A 21,017-nucleotide genomic window follows, 5' to 3' on the forward strand; every position below is an offset into this window, starting at 1 on the left:
TACCAATAGGAAACCTATCACCTTCAACGGAAGTGGAGGAGTAATCACATTGATGCAGTGGTTTGAAAAGACTGAAAGAGTCTTCAAAATATGTACCTACCCCAAAACAAGTAAGTTAAATATGCGGCATGTACCTTCTCTAGTAGAGCTCTTACATGGTGCAAGAGCCAGGTCAAAGATGGAACCCTTTCAGTGGAAAATTCTGTGAACTGGGAAGACCTAAAAATGTTGATGTTAGAAGAGTATTGTCCAAGGGATGAAGTAGAAAAATTAGAGCATGAACTATGGACCCTCATAATGAATGGATCTAATCTCGCTGCTTACACGACTAAATTATGTGATCTCTCTGTATTGTGTCCCGGAATGATAACCCTAGAAACAAAAAAGAGGAAAGATACCTATGGGGATTGTCAACCCAAATTCAAGGGTATGTATTGTCTTCCAATCCTGCTACTCTCGACAACAAAAAACATTTGGCGCAAAAACTCATTGACCATGGAGTTGGTCAGGGATCAATAATAGCCGTCTTTGAACAACCGAAGGAAAGTGGCAATCGAAAAAGGCCTTGGAACAAAAGGAAGAACAAAGCAACAGGATAAAACCCCAAAAGACAAAAAGTGGTGTCAGCTCACACCATCACTGCCCCAACAGCCCCAACACCCGCTAAGCAATATGTTAGGAATTTTCCAAAGTGCAATAAGTGTAACTACCACCATGTTGGTGCGAGTTGAGAAATGTATTGCACAAATTACAATAAAAACGACATATTGCCCGTTTCTGCAAAGAACCAACTCAACAAACTACCCAAATCGTGAATATAGTAGCAAGCTGTACTTGCTACGAATGTGGAGAAAAAGGGCATATTAAGAAGGATTGCCCGAAATCAAGGAATTCAGGGGAAGTAAGAAGGGTACTAGAGATGGGACATGAGGAGGCAGTAGGAAACCTGACCATGATTACGGGTACGTTTCTCCTCAATGACTCTTATGCATGCATATTGTTTGATATTGGAGCAGAGAGGAGTTTTGTGAGCCACCAATTTAAACAATTACTCAATAAAACACCAAAACCATTACACGAACCATTCACCATCGAAATGGCAAATGCAAAGATAGAAAACACTAACGATGTATACGTAGATTGTACCCTCTAACTAAACAATCGTTCTTTTTAAATCAACCTCATACCAGTCTCAATAAATAGTTTTTATGTCATAATCGGCATGGATTGGATATGTCCCCATTGTGCTGATATTTTAAGCTACGAAAAGCCCATTCGCCTTAATATGCCAAATAGCAAAACCCTCATTATCTATGACGATAAACCCAATACGAGTATTTGCCTCATTTCTTGTATTAAAGCTTGGAAATATCTACGCAAACAATACCAAGTATTCTTGGCTCATGTCGTGAATGAAAAGCAAGAAGTGAAAGGCCTGAAGAGCATTCCTCAGGTTTGTAATTTTCCTGACGTATTTCTTGAGGATCTTTCAAGAGCACCTCCTACATGACAAGCCGAATTTATAATAGATCTTATTCATGGAGCTACCAGCTGAGATGCAAGAATTATCCAGTCAACTAAATGAACTACTTAGTAAGGGATTTATTTGACCGAGTTTCTCACCTTGGGGAGCAACGGTCTTGTTTGTAAAGAAGAAGGATGTATCATTCCATATGTGCATCGATTATCGTGAACTAAAGAAACTCACCATTAAGAACCGAGACCCACTACAACGAATAGACGATTTGTTCGATCAACTCCAAGGAGAAAACTACTTTTCAAAGATTGACCTGAGATTGGGGTATCACCAATTATGAGTCCAAGAAAGCGATGTTTTTAAAACAACAATCCGAACATGTTATAGTCACTACGAATTTGTAGTGATGCCTTCAGACTAATCAACGCATCTGCAATATTCATGGACTTGATGAATAGGGTATGCCGTCCTTTCCTAGACAAATTCGTGATTTTGTTCATAAACGATATAGTCATCTACTCGTGAGACAAGGAGGAGCATAGTCAACACCTTCGACAAGTCTTGGGAACATTGCAAGTAGAAAAGCTTTATTAAAAAATTCTCAAAGTACCAATTTTGGAATCAGAAACTAGATTTCTTAGGTCACGTGGTCAATGAAGATGGAATATACATGGGCCCCTCCAAAATTAAAGCGATCAAGAACTGGTCAGAACCAAAAACACCAACGGAAATTCGCCAATTCTTAGGCCTTGCAGGCTATTACCACAAATTCATACATAACTTCTCAAGGATCGCGAACCCAGTTACTACCCTGACTCGAAAGGGTGTAACTTTTAACTGGGGAGAGAAACAAGAAGTTGCATTCCAATCTCTAAAACAAGCTCTATGTAGCGAGCCTATTCTATCTCTACCTGAAGGAACAGAAGACTTTGTTGTATAATGTGATGCATCCAATCAAGGGTTGGAGTGTTTGCTTATGTAGCGAGGAAAAGTTGCCGCCTATGCCTCACGACAACTAAAAATTCATGAGTTCAACTACATTACTCATGACCTTGAGTTGAGAGTAGTAGTATATGCTATAATGATCTGGAGACACTACCTCTACGGCACAAAGTACACCATCTTTACAGACCACAAAACTCTTCAGCACATATTCGATTAGAAAGAGCTACAGATGAGAAAATGATGATGGGTTGAACTACTTAATGATTACTAATGTGAAATTCGTTATCATCTTGGAAAAGCCAAATCTTGTAGCAGATGCCCTTAGTCAGAAAGAGTACTCGCACCATCGAGTAAAGTCTCTAACCATGACCATCCACTCTCACCTATCCATATTAATCAAGGAGGCTCAGCTAGAAGCTTGGAAACTGGAGAACATGACAAGTGAAAACTTAAGGGGAATGGAAAAGAATTTAAAAATCAAGGGTGACAAAGTTCATTATTTCATGGATCGAATCTGGACACCGAAGTTTGGTGGATTTAGAGAAGTCGTCATGAATCAAGCACATATGACTCGATACTTTGTTCATCCAGGTTCAGACAAGATGTATTTGGACCTTAAGAAAGTGTATTGATGGCCAAACATGAAAGAAGAAATTGATACCTATGAGGGCAAGTGTCTGAATTATGCCAAGGTAAAGGTAGAACACCAAAAACCCTCAAGTTTACTACAACAACCAGAGATACCTGAGTGGAAGTGGGAGCAGATTACAATGGCCTTCATAACCAGATTGCCCAAGACAACGGGTGGTCTTGATACAATCTGGGTGATCATCGATCGGTTAACCAAGTCTGCACACTTCCTAGCGATCAAAGAAGCAGAAAAGATGGAAAAACTGACCAGAACATACACAGAGAAATAGTACAATTACATGAAGTACCAATATCAAATATCTATGATGGAGATAGTCGATTTACCTTTTGATTCTGGCAATCACTTCAAAAATGTCACACCCCCAAACCGGAATGCAGGAAATGTTCGGGGATGGATGACTTAATGTGTAGTATCACAACAATGTACAATAGTAATCAAAGTACAACATCCATTACATTGGTAAAATATAACTTTACATTCGTGTTCAAATCATTGTATATTTGACACCAAAAAATATAATTAAAAGACATAATTATATGAAACTCTGTCTTCCTCAAAACTTGTGGGTACCTATTTATCAATTTCCTGAAAATACAAGTAGTTTTGAAAAGAGTATCAACAATTAAGTTGGTGAGTTCATAAGCTTGTTTGTAATTGAAATTTGTTCTTTGTTCCTTTGAAAAATGTAAGTACATTTTTCCCAGAAAATCCTATATTTTCTATTGTCTATGTATTTGTGTTCTGAAATAGTATGATATACTTTTAAATTCCCATAAAATTATGAAAAGTATGTTTAATCTGTAACAGAATAGTATTCTGCATTTGTACATGTATGAAAATTGTGAAATTGTAAATATCTAGATTTACCAATTATAGTATTATTTATATAAAAATATGTGAAGTTGTTTACTTATTCTTACACTAAACACATTATTCAATACCAAATTGTGAGTTATTATAACCATGCTTGATGACCAAAGTCTCGCATGAAACACGACGTTCTTCAGGTGTCAAGATATGATACGACAATTGTCATTACATGTCTGCTGACCTAGCTGTTGCGAGCAGCTCTGGTACGGGATTGTTAGTCCCGTATAGATCTATACACAAGTGTCCCGCTCGACCTCTAGGAGACTCTGGTTATAATTTTTAGGACTTTTATTTTATACTTAAATAAGTACTTGAAGCATGTCTCACAAATGCTATATTGATAGTTACATGTAAAATAATGAAAAATATCTTTGTAATAGATAAATTGTCAATATCTCATAAATTATATTTAATATAATTTATATGGTTATTTTTGTAAGTTAATTTGAATATGTAAAGAAATATGTAGTTCCATAAACTATATTGATAAGTATGCATGACTCATAAACTATACTTATTATAGTTTATATGCTTGTTTTTGTATGAAATCCCAAGCTGGTAAAATAGTATGTTTATTTTAGTAAAAATAACAATCATAAATTATTTGAACAATTGTGTAATTTATGCAAGATTTCTTGTATTTTACCTGTATTTTCTCCAAAAATATTTATAAAGATAGTAAAAATAAAGGGGTATAAACTCACGTGATGATTCGTGATTCTGGCGACGTTTTGTTTCTAGGACGGATTTTTCTTGACGAAACTGAGAGTGTTTGATGAGAAGCCGGTCTCATGCGAGCAGAGTTTCAGCTAAAAGATTCTGGACTTCGGGGCTTTGGGGATTGCTTTAGGTGGTAGGGAGGTTCCCGGGACTTCAGAGGGTTTAGAGAGGCTTAAATGCATGTTTTAGAGGATAGGGGTTTTGAAATTTGTAAACAAAACTCGGATGCCTCAGATGCTATTTATAGGAGGTTGAGGCCTCGAATTACACCGGACGTACTTCAATGTACGATTAGAATACTGCGATATACTCTAGTATGTTGGGCGTACTACCTCGTACGTTGGGCGTAAAGGCTACGTGCATGTTGTTCGGTTCCCGTTCCTCGGACGTGCCAAGTCTACTGATACGCGTCGAGGCTAGCCCGTGTACGTTGTGATGGGTTTTAGCCATAAGAACTTTCCTATGTGCGCATGCAAAACCCTAATGCTTCGATCTAGGCTTTCTAATTAAACATGCTTTGAATCCAAGACTTCTAATGACTAATTAGGAACAATAACAACATTGAAACAGATCTAGAACCATACCTTTGAATTCCTTGTTGATCTTGTTGTCTTGGAGCTTCTAGAGTCACAATTGTCACTCTTCTAATGGCTTACAAACACCAATAGCAAGGAAGATGATTTAGGAGAAAGGAGAGGGGAGGAAATCGGCCAGGGTTCTCTTACTTTAGGTGAAGTGCCGATTTCCCTTAGCCATGGGGTCTATTTATACTTGTAGACTTCTTAAGGGTTACAACCTAAACCCTAATTGGATAATCTTCTCTTAAGGCTATCCAAATCCATTCCATAGATAACCCATTGGACGATTTTGAAGCTATCCTAGCTTCTAGAATCCGTCCCTTGTATATCTATATGGATTTACAGTCTAAAGCTTAACTATCAAACACTTGACAGTTTATACCCTCTTATTTAATAAATCTCTTTAAGTCACGAAATTAATTCCAATTAATTCTATGACTTATATTAATCAAATAACAATATTATTATTATATATATTATTCTCATAATATATTAATAATATTTACTCTCTCTTAATAAATCATCCTATCAAGTTGCTATGGTGAAGGCAACCCAAAAGGACCATGCACAACTGGGTCAAATACTTGCCTAATATAGTTGCAACCTTAGACACTATTCCAACAGTCTCCCACTTGGATAAGTCTAGTAACTATATGCACAAGTACAATTCGGTTTGCAATCGTAGCTCTCAAAGACGCTGTCAAAATCTGATCTAATAAATCTTGTCCTTTAGATAAGGGATCGTACAGTCCTCTGTTAGATATCATGCTGACAATCCTATGGAATGGTTAGTCAAGCATTTAGGTTTCTCGATCTCTGACTTATTTGACATAGAACTTAATCGAACACATCAATTCAGTTCTGACCGGGCCCGACACATAAGTCAAATCAAATCATCGAGCGGCCGAGATATCGCTTTTACCTTCTTAGATAAAAGTTACAGATAAACTTCGACTTATATGCATTTACTTATTTATTAACCAACTATACACAACAATGCGTTTTATAACACCGAGTTACTGATGCGTTTTCGCATTATCAATGTACAATCAATTAACAAATAACAAACCATATATCTAGGTTTTAAGACTATATGATAGTATCGTCTTGCGATCACCCTTTTTGTAACGCCTGTGTTTCCGGGCTTACCATTTTTAGCAATGTAATAGTCTAGGTTAACCTTTGTAGCCCAATTTGAAATAATAATAATGTATTATTTGAGTATTATGTGTTTTGTGCTTAATTGCTTAATTATGTGGTTTGATTAATTAAGAATAAAAATAAGCGTCGAAATTTAAGTTTAAAATAAACTTGATACCATTGGATAAAGTTGTAGTGGTCGAAACAAGGATTCCGATGATATAAAGAATGCCGAAATCCGAGTCATAACGAAGAAGTTATGACCTGTCGAAGTTTTACGGCAAAACCGGCACGGCACCGGGAAGCGTAAATAGTGAATTTACGATAGAGTGAGATTTAGCCTTATCAATCTAAACAAAAGTTGTAGAATATGTTAAGATAAGAGCGTCAATAAAAAGAACGCCCAAATCTAACTTCGTATGAGGAAGTTATGATTTTTCTAAGATTCGGCTTAGCAGTGCACGACCCGAAACTCGAATTTTAGTTCGAGCGGTTTTTGGCTTACGCGACCTAAATGAGAGTTGAAGGTCTCATTAATAGGAACTCAACGGTAAAAATATGGACGAAAACGGAGTTCGTATGAAGGAGTTACGAATTCTTCGCGGTCATTTAACAGTCTAAACGCCTCCTACTGTTAAATTTGAGATCGGTCAAGATTTAGCCGACGGAGTCTAAACGAAAGTTGTAGATCTTGATTTTACGTACGCGTGGATATAAAGAACGTCAAAAACGGAGCTCGTATGCGAGAGTTATGATTTTTCTAAGTTCGAAGGCTAATACGCGATAGGGGTGACGTGGCACCACCCAGAATTTGACACGTGGCACCACCAGAAAGCCACCACATGGACCAACTCGGCGAGTAGGTCCCCCCTACTCGGCGAGTCCATCAGATATTTTCACTATAAATAGGATGCGAGGGTTCCGGGTTTATTTGCTCATTTCATCTCATCTTTGTGCCGAAGCTTTGCATTTTTACCCCCGAAGCCACCCCGAAGCCCCGGTATCGTACTCTGGCCCCGAGGCAAGTCCCGAGATCCCGAAGATCCCGAGAAGTGCGGTTCCCGAGCCGAAGCTCTGCCCGCGAGAAGTTCGATTTTTGAGGAGATCTTCCAGATCTGCTGTGGATTACTACTTCTGCAAGTCGTAGTGCTGTCCGATCATCTTCTGATCAAGTGAGTGTATACTACCTTTCATAAACACGATAATAATACAAGTGCGGTTTGAGTGTATTAAGTAAATTGTGGTTTATAGGTGTGAGGGTATAGCTACTTTCTTCTAACGAGTAACTATGAAGTATTTTATATGATATACTTGTTATGTGTATATTTTGTGATTGTATGCGTGAATGGATATTCACTTTATTCTATCTCATAGATCTGAATTGTTTTCTATGGAATACGTGTTATGTGGTATGCCTCATCTGTTATGTGGAATATATATTGAATGAAAATGATATACAGGTTTTAAACTTCGTATGAAAATATATATTTTTATCTACTAATATGTTGGGTAGAACATGGGTAGATAGTTGGTGTGTAATAAACAGATGAGAGGCCTCGATGTTGTTGTTGTTGTTGATCTAGTTATTCAGCGGAGTATGGATAACGACCACGGACTCTTTCTAGACAGTCCAGTGGAACGCTAGCAGGTTCATAACCTGTAGGTGTTGTGAACGATGTGTTCACCGGTGTACTCTATCCCCCTCATGGTTGCCTTTAGGATATCTATTGTTGAGGAAACCCCTTCGCAGTGATGTCCGTCCCGATGAAAATCCTAGATTAGGTCCCTTGAGATAGATGTTGTTTTAGGGACATAAAGTGAGGATAACGGGAATGGGTAATCGGGATAGTGATTGGTTGGTGAAATTAAATATAACTTATTTATTGTGGGTTGAAAACCCTATATGCTCACCAGGCTCCCAAGCCTAACCCACTCAGTTTTATTTGTATTACAGGAAGTGGCACAAGGGCGTAAGATGGATGGATCATCTTGTTGTTTTGTTTACAAATCTGTATATGTATATATTTGTTGAATGACTTGTAATGTTATCGTTTATGCTTTATGGTCTGTATCGGAACATGACATCCCGAGTTTTGATTATATAATGAAAATGCATCTCTTGATGAAATGCTTTGATAAATGTTATTTTATCATGTTTTGTTTTGGGAACAAATTCCGCAACTCTTTCAAATCAAAAGGATTTACTCTGAAATTATTTAAAAGCATAAATGAAAATCGGTCTTTTCTGGCCGAGATTTTGGGGATGTCACACTTTTATATCATATTCCATAAGGTGATTCCAGCAAGCACGGGTTTGTTCCAATGCTCAAAACTAGTTCATAAGCACTCATGAACGTTGCAGCAACCCTTTGCTATGTCTAACACCATTTAGACAATCTACAAAACAATTCATAACAATCTTCATTCATATCTACTTCCAACATATGAACGATTGTGGACAATTTGAACAATTCGATTATTCCTAATAAACTCAATTATTCTGGAAGTCAAAACATGCAAAGTGAAACAATAGTTAAACAATTAACATAAGACAGTAACATTACTCATAAATAAAACTCCTTTATTTAATCATCAAATGTTAATTACATTTACTTATTACACGTTTCTAATACTATCTAATCTACGCTAATATCATCCTTCAGCCCAATACTCCTAGCATGCTGCAAGTGCTTAACCCTACTTAGTCCCTTCGTAAGCGGATCTGCTGGGTTATCTTCTGATGATATCCTCTTCTCTACGAGTTGTCCTTCTTCTACACGATGTCTAATGAAGTGATATTTTCTGTCGATATGTCTTGATCTACCATGATCCCTCGGTTCCTTGGTCAAGGCAACCGCTCCTTCGTTATCACAAAAAATCTCCATGGGCTCCTTTATGGCAGATACAACTCCAAGATCACCGATGAAGTTCTTTAGCCATATTGCCTCCTTCGACGCTTCGCTCGCTGCAATGTACTCTGATTCGCACGTTGAATCAGCTACGGTCTCCTGCTTGGAACTCTTCCATGTTACTGCTCCTCCATTTAGGGTAAAGAACCAGCCCGACTGCGAACGGTAGTTGTCCCTGTCGGTCTGAAAACTGGCGTCACTATACCCTCGCACCTTCAAGTCATCACTCCCTCCGAGGACTAAGAACCATTCCTTCGTCCTCCGAAGGTACTTAAGGATATTCTTCACCGCAATCCAATGTGCTCTGCCAGGATTCCCTTGATATCTGCTAACCATGCTCAAAGCGAAGGCTACATCAGGGCGAGTACAAGTCATAGCGTACATGATTGAGCCAACTGCGGAAGCGTATGGTACTCGGCTCATTTATGCTATCTCAGCTTCAGTAATCGGACTTTGAGGCTTACTCAACTTGGCATTACTTTGTATTGGTAATTCTCCCTTCTTTGAGTTTTCCATACTAAAACATTTTAGTACCTTCTTTAAGTAAGTATTTTGACTAAGTCCAATTAGTCTCTTACTTCTTTCTCTTACTATCCTTATTCACAAAATGTAAGAAGCCTCTCCGAGGTCCTTCATAGCGAAGCATTTCCCGAGCCAGGACTTAACCTCCTACAGAGTTGGGATGTCGTTTCCTATGAGTAATATGTCATCGACATATAGAACGAGGAAGCTTACTATACTCCCACTGGCTTTGACATATACACATGATTCGTCTTCGCTTCGTACAAATCCAAACTCTATGACTTTCTCATCGAAGCAAAGATTCCATCTGCGAGACGCTTGCTTAAGTCCATAAATGGACTTCTCAAGCTTACACACTCTATTCGGATGCTTCGGATCCACAAACCCCTTGGCTGAGCCATGTAAACATCCTCAGCCAACTTTCCATTAAGGAAAGCGGTCTTGACATCCATTTGCCAAAATATCATAATCATGAAATGCAGCAATAGCTAGTATCACTCTAATAGATTTTATCTTCGCAACTGGTGAGAAGGGCTCATCATAGTCAACTCCGACAGTTTGAGTAAAGCCATTCGCAACCAATCACGCTTTATATGTGTGTACGTTTCCATCCACGTCGGTCTTCTTCTTGAAGATCCATTTGCACCCAACGGTCTTACGTCCGGGCACATAATCAACCAAATTCCAAACTTGGTTATCATACATGGATTGGATCTCGCTATCCATTGCCTCTTTCCATTTCACAGACTCCAGGCCTGCCATGGCTTCCTTATAGCTATTAGGTTCATCAAGATTTACTAGTGTACCGTCACTAATATACGTGCCCCTTCGGTAGTAATATGAAAACCATAAAACTGGGCATGAACTCTAACTCTATCGGAACGTCTAAGAGGTAAGGACTTGTCAATCGGTTCAACTGGAGTTTCCTCCTTGGGTTGAGTGCCAGCGGTAGAGGTTCCGTCATCTATCGACTCTTGAATCTCTTCAAGTTCGATTTGCCTCCCACTGTCACCTTGGCTTATGAGTTCTCGCTCTCGGAAAACTCCTCTCCTCGCAACAAAGACAACATTGTCCTTCGGTCTATAGAAGAGATATCCAAAGGATGTCTGCGGGTAGCTGATGAAAATACATCGCTCACTTCGAGGTTCGAGCTTGTCGTGAGTATCTCGTCTTACGAAAGTCTCGCAACCCCAAACCTTGATATGTGCCAACGAGGGAGCTTTCCCTGTCCACGTCTCGTGAGGTGTTTTGGCAACCTTCTTAGTAGGTACTCGGTTAAGGATATGGGCGGCAGTCTCTAAGGCATACCTCCAAAAAGAGATAGGTAGTGAAGCACGACTCATCATAGAGCAAACCATATCCAATAAGGTTCGATTACACCTTTCTGCCACACCATTCAACTGCGGTGTCCTAGGAGGCGTTAATTGCAAAACTATTCCACACTCCTTGAGATAATTGTGGAATTCAAGACTTAGGTACTCTCCACCTCGATCGAATCGAAGCATCTTGATTTTCCTGCCCAATTGATTCTCCACTTCATTCTTGAACTCTTTGAACTTTTCAAAGGTTTCTGACTTTTGCTTGATTAAATAGATATACCCATATCTACTATAATCATCTGTAAAAGTCACGTAGAAGCGGTTCCCATCCTTCGTGGTTGATCTAAACGGTCCACATACATTGGTATGTATTAAGTCCAATAGACCCTCACCCCTTTCACACGTACTCGTGAAGGGTGACTTAGTCATCTTTCCAAGTAAACAAGACTCGCATGTGTCATCTTCCCTAAGGTCGAATGACTCCAACACTCCATCCTTTTGGAGTTGGGCTATGCGTTTCTTGTTGACATGTCCAAGACGACAATGCCACAAGGATGCTTTATCCATACTAGTGGAAGAATCTATGTTCAAAACATCATTTCCTAAGTTATCAACAATCATAACAGTTTCATATATTCCATTACATGGTATAGCTTCAAAGTAAAAGACACCATTTAGATAAGCCAAAATAGAACCATTCTCATTATTAAAAGAAAATCTCAAACCTTGTCTATATAAACCATGAAATGAAATGATGTTTCTAGCCATTTCTGGCGAATAGCAACAATTGTTCAAATCTAAACATAAATTATTCCTAAGCACTAAAGAATACACTCCAATCTTGGTCACAGGCGACGATCTTTTGTTCCCCATGATTAGATTGATCCTTCCTTGCTCCACATCCCTACTTCTTCTTAGTCCGTGCACATTAGAACAAATGTGGTAACCACAACCGGTATCAAGAACCCAAGAAATAGCATGATTAGAATCATTAGATTTAATTGTGTATATACCTGCGAAAGATGGATTGATCTTTCCTTCTTTGATTGCTTGCAGGTACTCTGGGCAGCTTCTCTTCCAATGTCCTATCTTGTGGAAGTGGTGGCACTCTGCCTCCTTCGGGTTAGGACAGGGCTTAGCGGGATCAACTTTGGTCCCACTAGAAGAGGCACCATCTCGGACTTTGACCTTGCGATAGTTCTTCGATGAAGCCTTCCTCTTCTTTCCCTTTCCTTGACCAATAGCCAAGACAGGAGCAGCAGACGGATTGGGAGTTGGTGCAACAGACTTGTCTTTGAAGTTGCTCTCAGCGACCCTCAAAAAACCTTGGAGTTTGCTTAGGGTGACCTCTTCTTTGTTCATGTGGTAGGTCATCCTAAATTGATAGTACATCGGAGGTAAAGAGTGAAGCACCATGTCGATCGCCAAGTCTTCCCCAAAGTCAAAATTTAACTTGCGAAGGCGGTCGACATACCTTTGCATCTTTTGCAGGTGCATGGTAAGAGATTCTCCATGACCCATCTTAGCGGAAATCATGTTGGTGAAAATCTCATAACGCTCTTGTCTCGAGTTCTGGTGGTATCTCTCCAATAAGTCTTGATGCATCTCGTACGAGTACATGTCCGCGTAGGACTTTTGGAATTCAGAGTTCATGGTGGCAATCATGATGCAATGTACCTTCGTTGCATCTCGCTCATGAGTCTCAAAAGCGGTGATTTCAGCCGGAGTAGCGATTTCAGGGTTGATTTTCTCGAGCTTCTCATCGAGGACATACTCCTTATCCTCACAGCGAGCAATGGTGTGAATGATCTTATCCATTCGCTAAAGTTCGTTCCATTGAAGGTGACCTTTTGGCAAAGGCTCATCAACGTGAAAGAACTAGCACTAGCGTTGTTTGCGTTCGACATCTACAAAAGAAAAAGGACAAAGATAGATTAGAATAGGAATCCCTAATTATCACCCAATAAGAAAATTAGGGCTAGGATCCAACAATAACATTTACATACTAGAAAAGGGATGCCGTAATCTAACATGCAAATAAATTGAAGGTAAGTGAATGACGATTCACTAATTCTCCATCACAAAACTTAACTATTAGTCCTAAGTGTATTGAGAATTCCTAGGTTCGGATGAGATTCATTGAAACTATTCAATGGCATGTTTAAATCTCGATATGCCCCTCTTGTTTGTGACTGGGATACCGAGGATCACAAAGCGGGTGTGAATTACCATGCAAATTCACTTGGTGCCTTCATTGTAACGATCACCTATTCGATGTGCCGGTAAACCACACACGCTCCATCGAACTATGATAAACAATGAATCACCCTTTGCCACCTTTGCTTAGAACCAATTAGTGTGTCGGTAAACCACACACGCTCCACTAATTTCTTAGCAAGGGTGCAAAGTGTAATTTCATGGGATTGTATCAATTCACTTTTCCTAAAGTAACTAAGATTGGGAAATTTTTAAAAAAATGTGTAGTTACTTTGTATTACTTATTAAACTTTTAATGAGAGGATGAGGTTGCCCTATCCTACCCGTTCGGCAAACGACCCTCCACCAATCAAGCAAGCGGTGGGTGTGAGTGTACACCCATTAAGCGCCATTTTATAGGCCGCAACCTTATACCCACCTTATAGATCGGCTTCGTGAATGAGACCTACTAACGGTAAGACTAGCATTTAGTTATACATATATATATATATATATATATATATATATATATATATATATATATATATATATATATATATTATTCTAGTAATATCATATGAGTATAGGGTTGTATTTTAAATCTTTTAAAATCTAGGGTTTGAAATTTAAGTTGTCTAAATTAAAACTTTTAATCAAAAAATATAAATTTCAAAACTTGAGGGCAAGTTTTAAACATTTAAAACACGGAGGATCAAATAACAAATAATTCCAATTAACAATTAATATCCTAATTATCTACATTTGATTTTATTCAAGATTTCCTTTTAAGATAATTACCAAAATAATTAAAATAATTAATTAATTATCATATAAGGAAATTAAATATTTTATTAGTTGATAAATACCTTTAATTAGATCAAGATAATAGTCATATATATCAAAAAATCGGATTAGGGTTGATCTAATATGATTAAGGTAAGTTTCTAGAAGATAATTATGAAAAAATCCCGAATCTGGCCATTCCTGACGCTTGGACTCGCCGAGTGCACAAAGGGACTCGCCGAGTCAGGCCAACTCGCCGAGTCCACTTTGGAACTTGCCGAGTCCATGACTCGGAAACACAAAAATCGAATTTTGTAGTTTAGTTTCAGTTAATCAAGCAACAATTTAATGAAAACCAAGCTAGGCTCTGATACCACTGATGGGTTTTAGCCATAAGAACTTTCCTATGTGCGCATGCAAAACCCTATTGCTTCGATCTAGGCTTTCTAATTAAACATGCTTTGAATCCAAGACTTCTAATGACTAATTAGGAACAATAACAACATTGAAATAGATCTAGAACCATACCTTTCAATTCCTTGTTGATCTTGTTGTCTTGGAGCTTCTAGAGTCACAATTGTCACTCCTCTAATGGCTTACAAACACCAATAGCAAGGAAGATGATTTAGGAGAGAGGAGAGGGGAGGAAATCGGCCAGGGTTCTCTTACTTTAGGTGAAGTGCCGATTTCCCTTAGCCATGGGGTCTATTTATACTTGTAGACTTCTTAAGGGTTACAACCTAAACCCTAATTGGATAATCTTCTCTTAAGGCTATCCAAATCCATTCCATAGATAACCCCTTGGACGATTTTGAAGCTATCATAGCTTCTAGAATCCGTCCCTTGTATATCTATATGGATTTACAGTCTAAAGCTTAACTATCAAACAATTAACAGTTTATACCCTCTTATTTAATTAATCTCTTTAAGTCACCAAATTAATTCCAATTAATTCTATGACTTATATTAATCAAATAACAATATTATTATTCTATATATTATTCTCATAATATATTAATAATATTTACTCTCTCTTAATAAATCATCCTATCAAGTTGCTATGGTGAAGGCAACCCAAAAGGACCATGCACAACCGGGTCAAATACTTGCCTAATATAGTAGCAGCTTTAGACACTATTCCAACACGTTGGCATACTTCGTACGAGATACGTGTCCTCTAATTGGGTTTCGAGCCTCTGAAGTGTCAAGGCTACTTACACGCTGTAACACTAGTGAAAATAGGTCAATAGACAATCACATGTGATTATACCAATCATGTAATGTGATTATGTTAAACTAGTAATGTGGTAAGAGTGTTATGTAATTCATGATAAATTCTACTATAAATATGAACTTTCCTTATGATACAACTCAAATATACATCCATACGATTCCAAAAATATAGAGAACGTCTGAATCTGACTTCACATGAAGAAGTTATGATAAACCGAACACTATAAATCTCTATAATAAGAGGAATTTAAAATAGACTTAGAATTAGCTATTTAAGTCTAAAAGAGAGTTGTATTACTCGTAAATACCTATGTGTGCATATAAATAACGTCAAAATCGGAGTTCGTATGCAAGCGTTATGGCATTCCGAAGATTTATCTTTTAAAAACCCTAAACTAGCTAATTAACGACGTGAGTTTTATGACGCTCCCGATATTCTGTCATAATTCGAAATCTTGACGCTGCTAGAGGAGAGGATTCAGATTCACGACGTGAGTTTTATGACACTCATGACATGAGGAGTCATTTATCCATATCTCGGAATCTAGAAGGTATGACGAGGCTGCGAGGGGATAGAATCCAAACCCACGACGTGGACATTAAATTTACGACGTGAAACTGGAATTGTGACACCTTCCGAAGCTAGGAACACAAATGCCAAGTCTACGAGGATAAGATCCAAAGTCACGACGTGGGGGTCCAAAACCCACGACGTAGGGGTCCAAAATGCCTACTATAAATAGCAGGTCCGAATTCAGCCATTCTTACACCAAACCCTTTTCCCTTTCTCTCCTTTGCTGAGGCCATCTTGCATCCCGAGCCCCGACGATCTCGCACGCTGACCGTTTCGTTTAGATATCATAAAATCACGCTACTAGGGTGAGTTTCACGGCCCCACTTTCTAATATTTTCGGGGGAAAACGCATGCTAAATATTGCGTACACGTTATTATTATGTCTATATGATAGTATATTAGTATCAATATAGATAGTTATAATAACCGGAATATAGTTACTTCGTATCTGAAAATATACAACTATCATAACGTTGTTAACATATTATTGTTATAGTAGTATATTAATGTAGATCTTGAGTTATATTTAGGATTCTATATATATGTTCTGTGCGATATAGTTCTGATGTTATATTCGGATGTTGATATATATATATATATATATATATATATATATATTGTAACGCCTGTGTTTCCGGGCTTGCCATTTTTAGCAATGTAATAGTCTAGGTTAACCTTTGTAACTCGTTTTGAAATAATAAGACTGTATTATTTGAGTATTATGTGTTTTGTGCTTAATTGCTTAATTATGTGGTTTGATTAATTAAGAATAAAAATAAGCGTCAAAATTTAAGTGTAAAATAAACTTGATATCTTTGGGCAATGTTTTAGTAATTGAAACGAGGTTTCCGAATATATATAGAGCGCCCAAATCTGACTTCGTATGAGGAAGTTATGATTTATTGAAGTTTCGACTTAGCGGTATGCAGCCTGAAATACTCGATTTGAGATCGAGTGGTTTTTAGCCGAAACAATCTAAATGAGAATCGAAGATCTCATTGTTGGTATCGAAGCGATGAAAAGTTAGGCGAGAACGGACGTCAAACAAAGAAGTTATGAATTTATAACGAAGTTTTTCTGTCCCAGCCTATTAAAAATAAATAATAAAAATAAAATCAAAATTAGCCAACGGAGTCTAAAGGAAAGTTGTAGAGCGTAGTCTCACCTTCAAGTGGATATAAAGAACGTCGAAAACGGATTTCGTATGAAGAAGATATGAATTTCCGAAGTTTATTAAATAATTTGTATTTAAATTTAATTATAAAAGCCGGCATTATCCGAAGAGGAGTCACCGATCTGATCCGAGGTGTGCCCCACGTACTCGCGTACGCCCAGCGTACCCCGATGCATGCACCGCCTCGCACTCAAGCGACTTCGGATACGTAAGCCATGACGACCGAGGCAGTACGCCCCGCGTAGCTGAGTACGCCCTGCGTACTCCGAGGCTCCAGCCTCCTATAAATAGGATGCGAGGGCAGCCGTTTTGCATCGTTTTGCATGCCAGAAGTATCCCGAAGCCCCGGTAATATTCCCGAGTCCCGAAGCAAGTCCCGAGGACCCGATGATCCCGAGAAGTGCGATTCCCGAGCCGAAGCTCTGCCCGCGAGAAGTTCGATTTTTGTGAAGATCTTCCAAATCTGCTGAAGAATACTACTTCTGCAAGTTGTAGTGTTGTCCGATCAACTTCTGATCAAGTGAGTGTGTAGTTACTTTCTTCTAACGCATAATTATGAAGTATTTTATACGAAATACGTGTTATGTGTATAATTTCGTGGTTATGTGTGTGAATATGTATTCACTTTCTTCTATCTCATAGATATGATTTATTCTCTATGAAATACGTGTTATGTGTGTGTGCCTCATCTGTTATGTGGAATATGTATTGATTAAAGCATGCTATACAAGTTTTTAAACTATGTATAAAAATGTATATTTTTACCTACTAATATGTTGGGTAGAACATGGGTAGATAGTTGGTGTGTAATAAGCAAATGAGAGGCCTCGTTGTTGTTTGATTTAGTCATCTAGCGGAGTTTAGATGACGACCACTGACTTTTCTAGATAGTCTTGTGGAACACTAGCAGGCTCGCCACCTGTAGGTGTTAATGAACTCAGGTGTTCATTCGTTGTACTCCATCTCCCTCATGGTTGCCTTATTTGACTTATATTGCTGAGGAACCCCCGAAGCATGTGTTGTCGCCCCGATGAAATATTCTTAGACTAGGTCCCTTGTGTTAGTTATTTCAGGGACATAAAGTGAGAATAACGGGAATGGGTAATTGGCTTATTGTTGGTTGGTGGAAATTAAACATAATTATTTATTATGGGTTGAAAACCCTATATGCTTACTAGGCTCCCAAGCCTGACCCACTCAGTTTTATTTGTATTACAGGAAGTGGCGCAAGGGCATAAGATGGATGAACCATCAAGTTGTTTTGTTTACAAGTCTGTGTATATATATATATATATATATATATATATATATATATATATATATATATATATATATATATATATTTGTTGAATGACTTGTAATGTTAGCGTTTATGCTTTATGGTCTGTATCGGAACATGACATCCCGAGTTTTGATTATATAATGAAAATACATTTCTTTTATGAAATGCTTTGGTAAACATTGTTTTATCACGTTTTGTTTTTGGGAACAAATTCCGCAACTCTTTCAAATCAAAAGGATTTACTCTGAAATTATTTTAAAAGCATAAATGAAAATCGATCTTTTCTGGCCGAGATTTTGGGGATGTCACAGTTGGTATTAAAGCATTAGTTTAAGCGAACTAGGAATTTGTAGGATTTCTAGACTTAAACTTAGAATGCTAAGTGGAATCTTGAGATGTGTGTCTGTTATGTTTTAGACACGAGCACTAGTTTATTTTAGGGAAGTTGCCTAAAATGCTTTTATGTGCTAAATGTTATATGTTTCCATATATGATATTATTTGTTCGGATCTATGGTCTATTGCCGACCGGATCTAGAAACTTTATGTGTGTAGGATTCTAAGCGTACGTCTACGATATTAGAACTAGCATGTAAAGGTTTCGGAGTGATAAGGATGATTTGAATATCTATCTTGAATGAGGATCTAATTTCACCTTATTCGGTGTGTAGATCAAAAATGGTGAGAACAAGAAGTGGAGTTGGAAATGCTGATGAAAACAGGAATCAACCACCAGTGATTGAACAAATACCTGTCGTAGCAGCAGCACCTGAGCCAATAACCATGGCTGGTATGCAAATGATGATTCAAACAATGTTGGATCGTCAGATGGATGAAACTAGGTGGTTGCTTCAACAAAATTGTGAAGAACTGTCAATTCGTGTGGAAGAGCCCGAATTAAATGAAGGGCACTCGGAAGGTGGAAACTTCAGTGGGTCTGTTGGTCAAGCCAACCCACCGATAGTTAGGCAAGACAACCATGATGGAAGGAATGATGGAATGGGATGCAAGTACAAAGACTTTCTAACTTGCAAACCATCGACCATCAATGGGAAGGAGGATCCGATTGGAGTTATGGATTGGATCTCCGAAATGGAGTTAGCCTTCATGACTTGTGGCTGTAGAAGCAAAGTTGCAGACTATCTATGCAGTGCGTCAATTCCAAGGTGGAGCCGTTCGTTGGTGGAACACTCTAGGGAAGACTTTAAGCCCTAATGAGCCACTACAATTGACATGGGCAGAATTCTTGGTGCAGTTCAAATGCAAGTTCTGCTCGGCTCAAAATCTGTTGGAACTAGAGAACAAGTTTCTGACATTGATGAAAGGCAGCATGTCAGTTGATGAATACACTAATAACTTTACAGATAAGATGGAGTTTGCTTTGCGCATCGTGCTAGATGAGCTGACAAAGGTTGACCGATAACCAAAAGGACTCCCATGGGTGTACGAGGTGCCAGTACGTCAGGCACATACTCTAGAGGCAGCTATCTGGGCTGCCAAGTCTGTTGAGAACATGATTAAGGGGAGAACCACCGACAAGGTTGAGGTTGGTGAGAAGAGAAAGTTTGAGGGAACATCTGGTTCCGGTAAAAAAAACAAATTTTCAAAATCTGATTTGAAGAAGTTTGGAGGAAGAGGAGGCGAAGTGAAGTGGTGTGATAAGTGTAAGAAAAAGCACTTTGGGAAATGTAGCGAGGATGTAACCTGCTACAAGTGTGGAAAGGTTGGGCATTTTGCCAATGAGTGTCCGAACAACAAAAGGATGTGTTTTGGTTGTAATGAAGAGAGGCACATTTTGAGAGACTGTCCGAAGAAGAAGGAGGCAGCTAAGCCCAACATTCCACCAAAGCCGAAGGTGAGAGCCTTCCAGATGACACTTGAGGCTGCGAAAGATGAAGCTGATGTCGCTTCAGGTACCTTTCTCGTAAACGAATTACCTGCTCAAATTTTGTTTAATTCTGGAGCCAACTACTCCTTTATTTCGCATGAGTTTGGTAGAAAGCTAGCTTTGCCTATTGATAGACTAGATAATGCTTTATTAGTCGAAGTTGCTAGTGGCAAGTTTGTACCTGTTAGCCATTGTATGAAAAACATCTTAATCGACCTCAATGGGAATAAGTTTCACGAGGAATTATTGCCTATCGAACTTAATGGTTTTGACATCGTGTTGGGAATGGATTGGCTTAGCACCAATGATGCCGAGATACTGTGCAAGAAGAAGATAGTTAAAGTAAACCCGCCTGGTAAAGATTCGTTTATGGTGTATGGGGACAAACACAGAATGAATTCTGGAATCATTTCCCTAATGAAAGCCAGAAAGTGTTTGACCAAGGGATGTACATCATACTTAGCATTCGTGATTGATGCTGTTGAGTTGAAGACTCGTTTGAAGATTGCGTCATTGGGCTCGGCTGTTAGTCCATTAGTTTTGTACTCCGGTTTTGGGCCTGTCCAACCGTGAGTTTGCTAGGTTTACTATATAAAGATATGCTTGGATGCATATTAGGTTAACAATTCAGAAGTAACGATTACGATAGTATTTCAGATCTTTTTATCGTTCTTGTAAACCTCCAACCCTCTACAGTTGATGTTCTTGATCGAGCTCTTCTGAGGGTTTTATTTATAATCATTCGACTCGTTTGAT

General features: G+C 38.4%; 1 protein-coding gene across 1 annotated transcript in view; it reads left to right on the forward strand.

The window, feature by feature from the left end:
- The first annotated feature begins 225 nt into the window (after window positions 1-225).
- Window positions 226-21,017, forward strand: part of LOC128132410 (uncharacterized) — a 40,809-nt gene continuing 20,017 nt past the window's right edge. The window contains exon 1 of the mRNA XM_052768964.1: window positions 226-427. Within this exon, the coding sequence (XP_052624924.1) occupies window positions 226-427 (202 nt within the window). The remainder of the gene's footprint in view (window positions 428-21,017) is intronic.

This window comes from Lactuca sativa, chromosome 2 (assembly GCF_002870075.4).
Source record: "Lactuca sativa cultivar Salinas chromosome 2, Lsat_Salinas_v11, whole genome shotgun sequence".
NCBI lineage: Eukaryota > Viridiplantae > Streptophyta > Magnoliopsida > Asterales > Asteraceae > Lactuca > Lactuca sativa.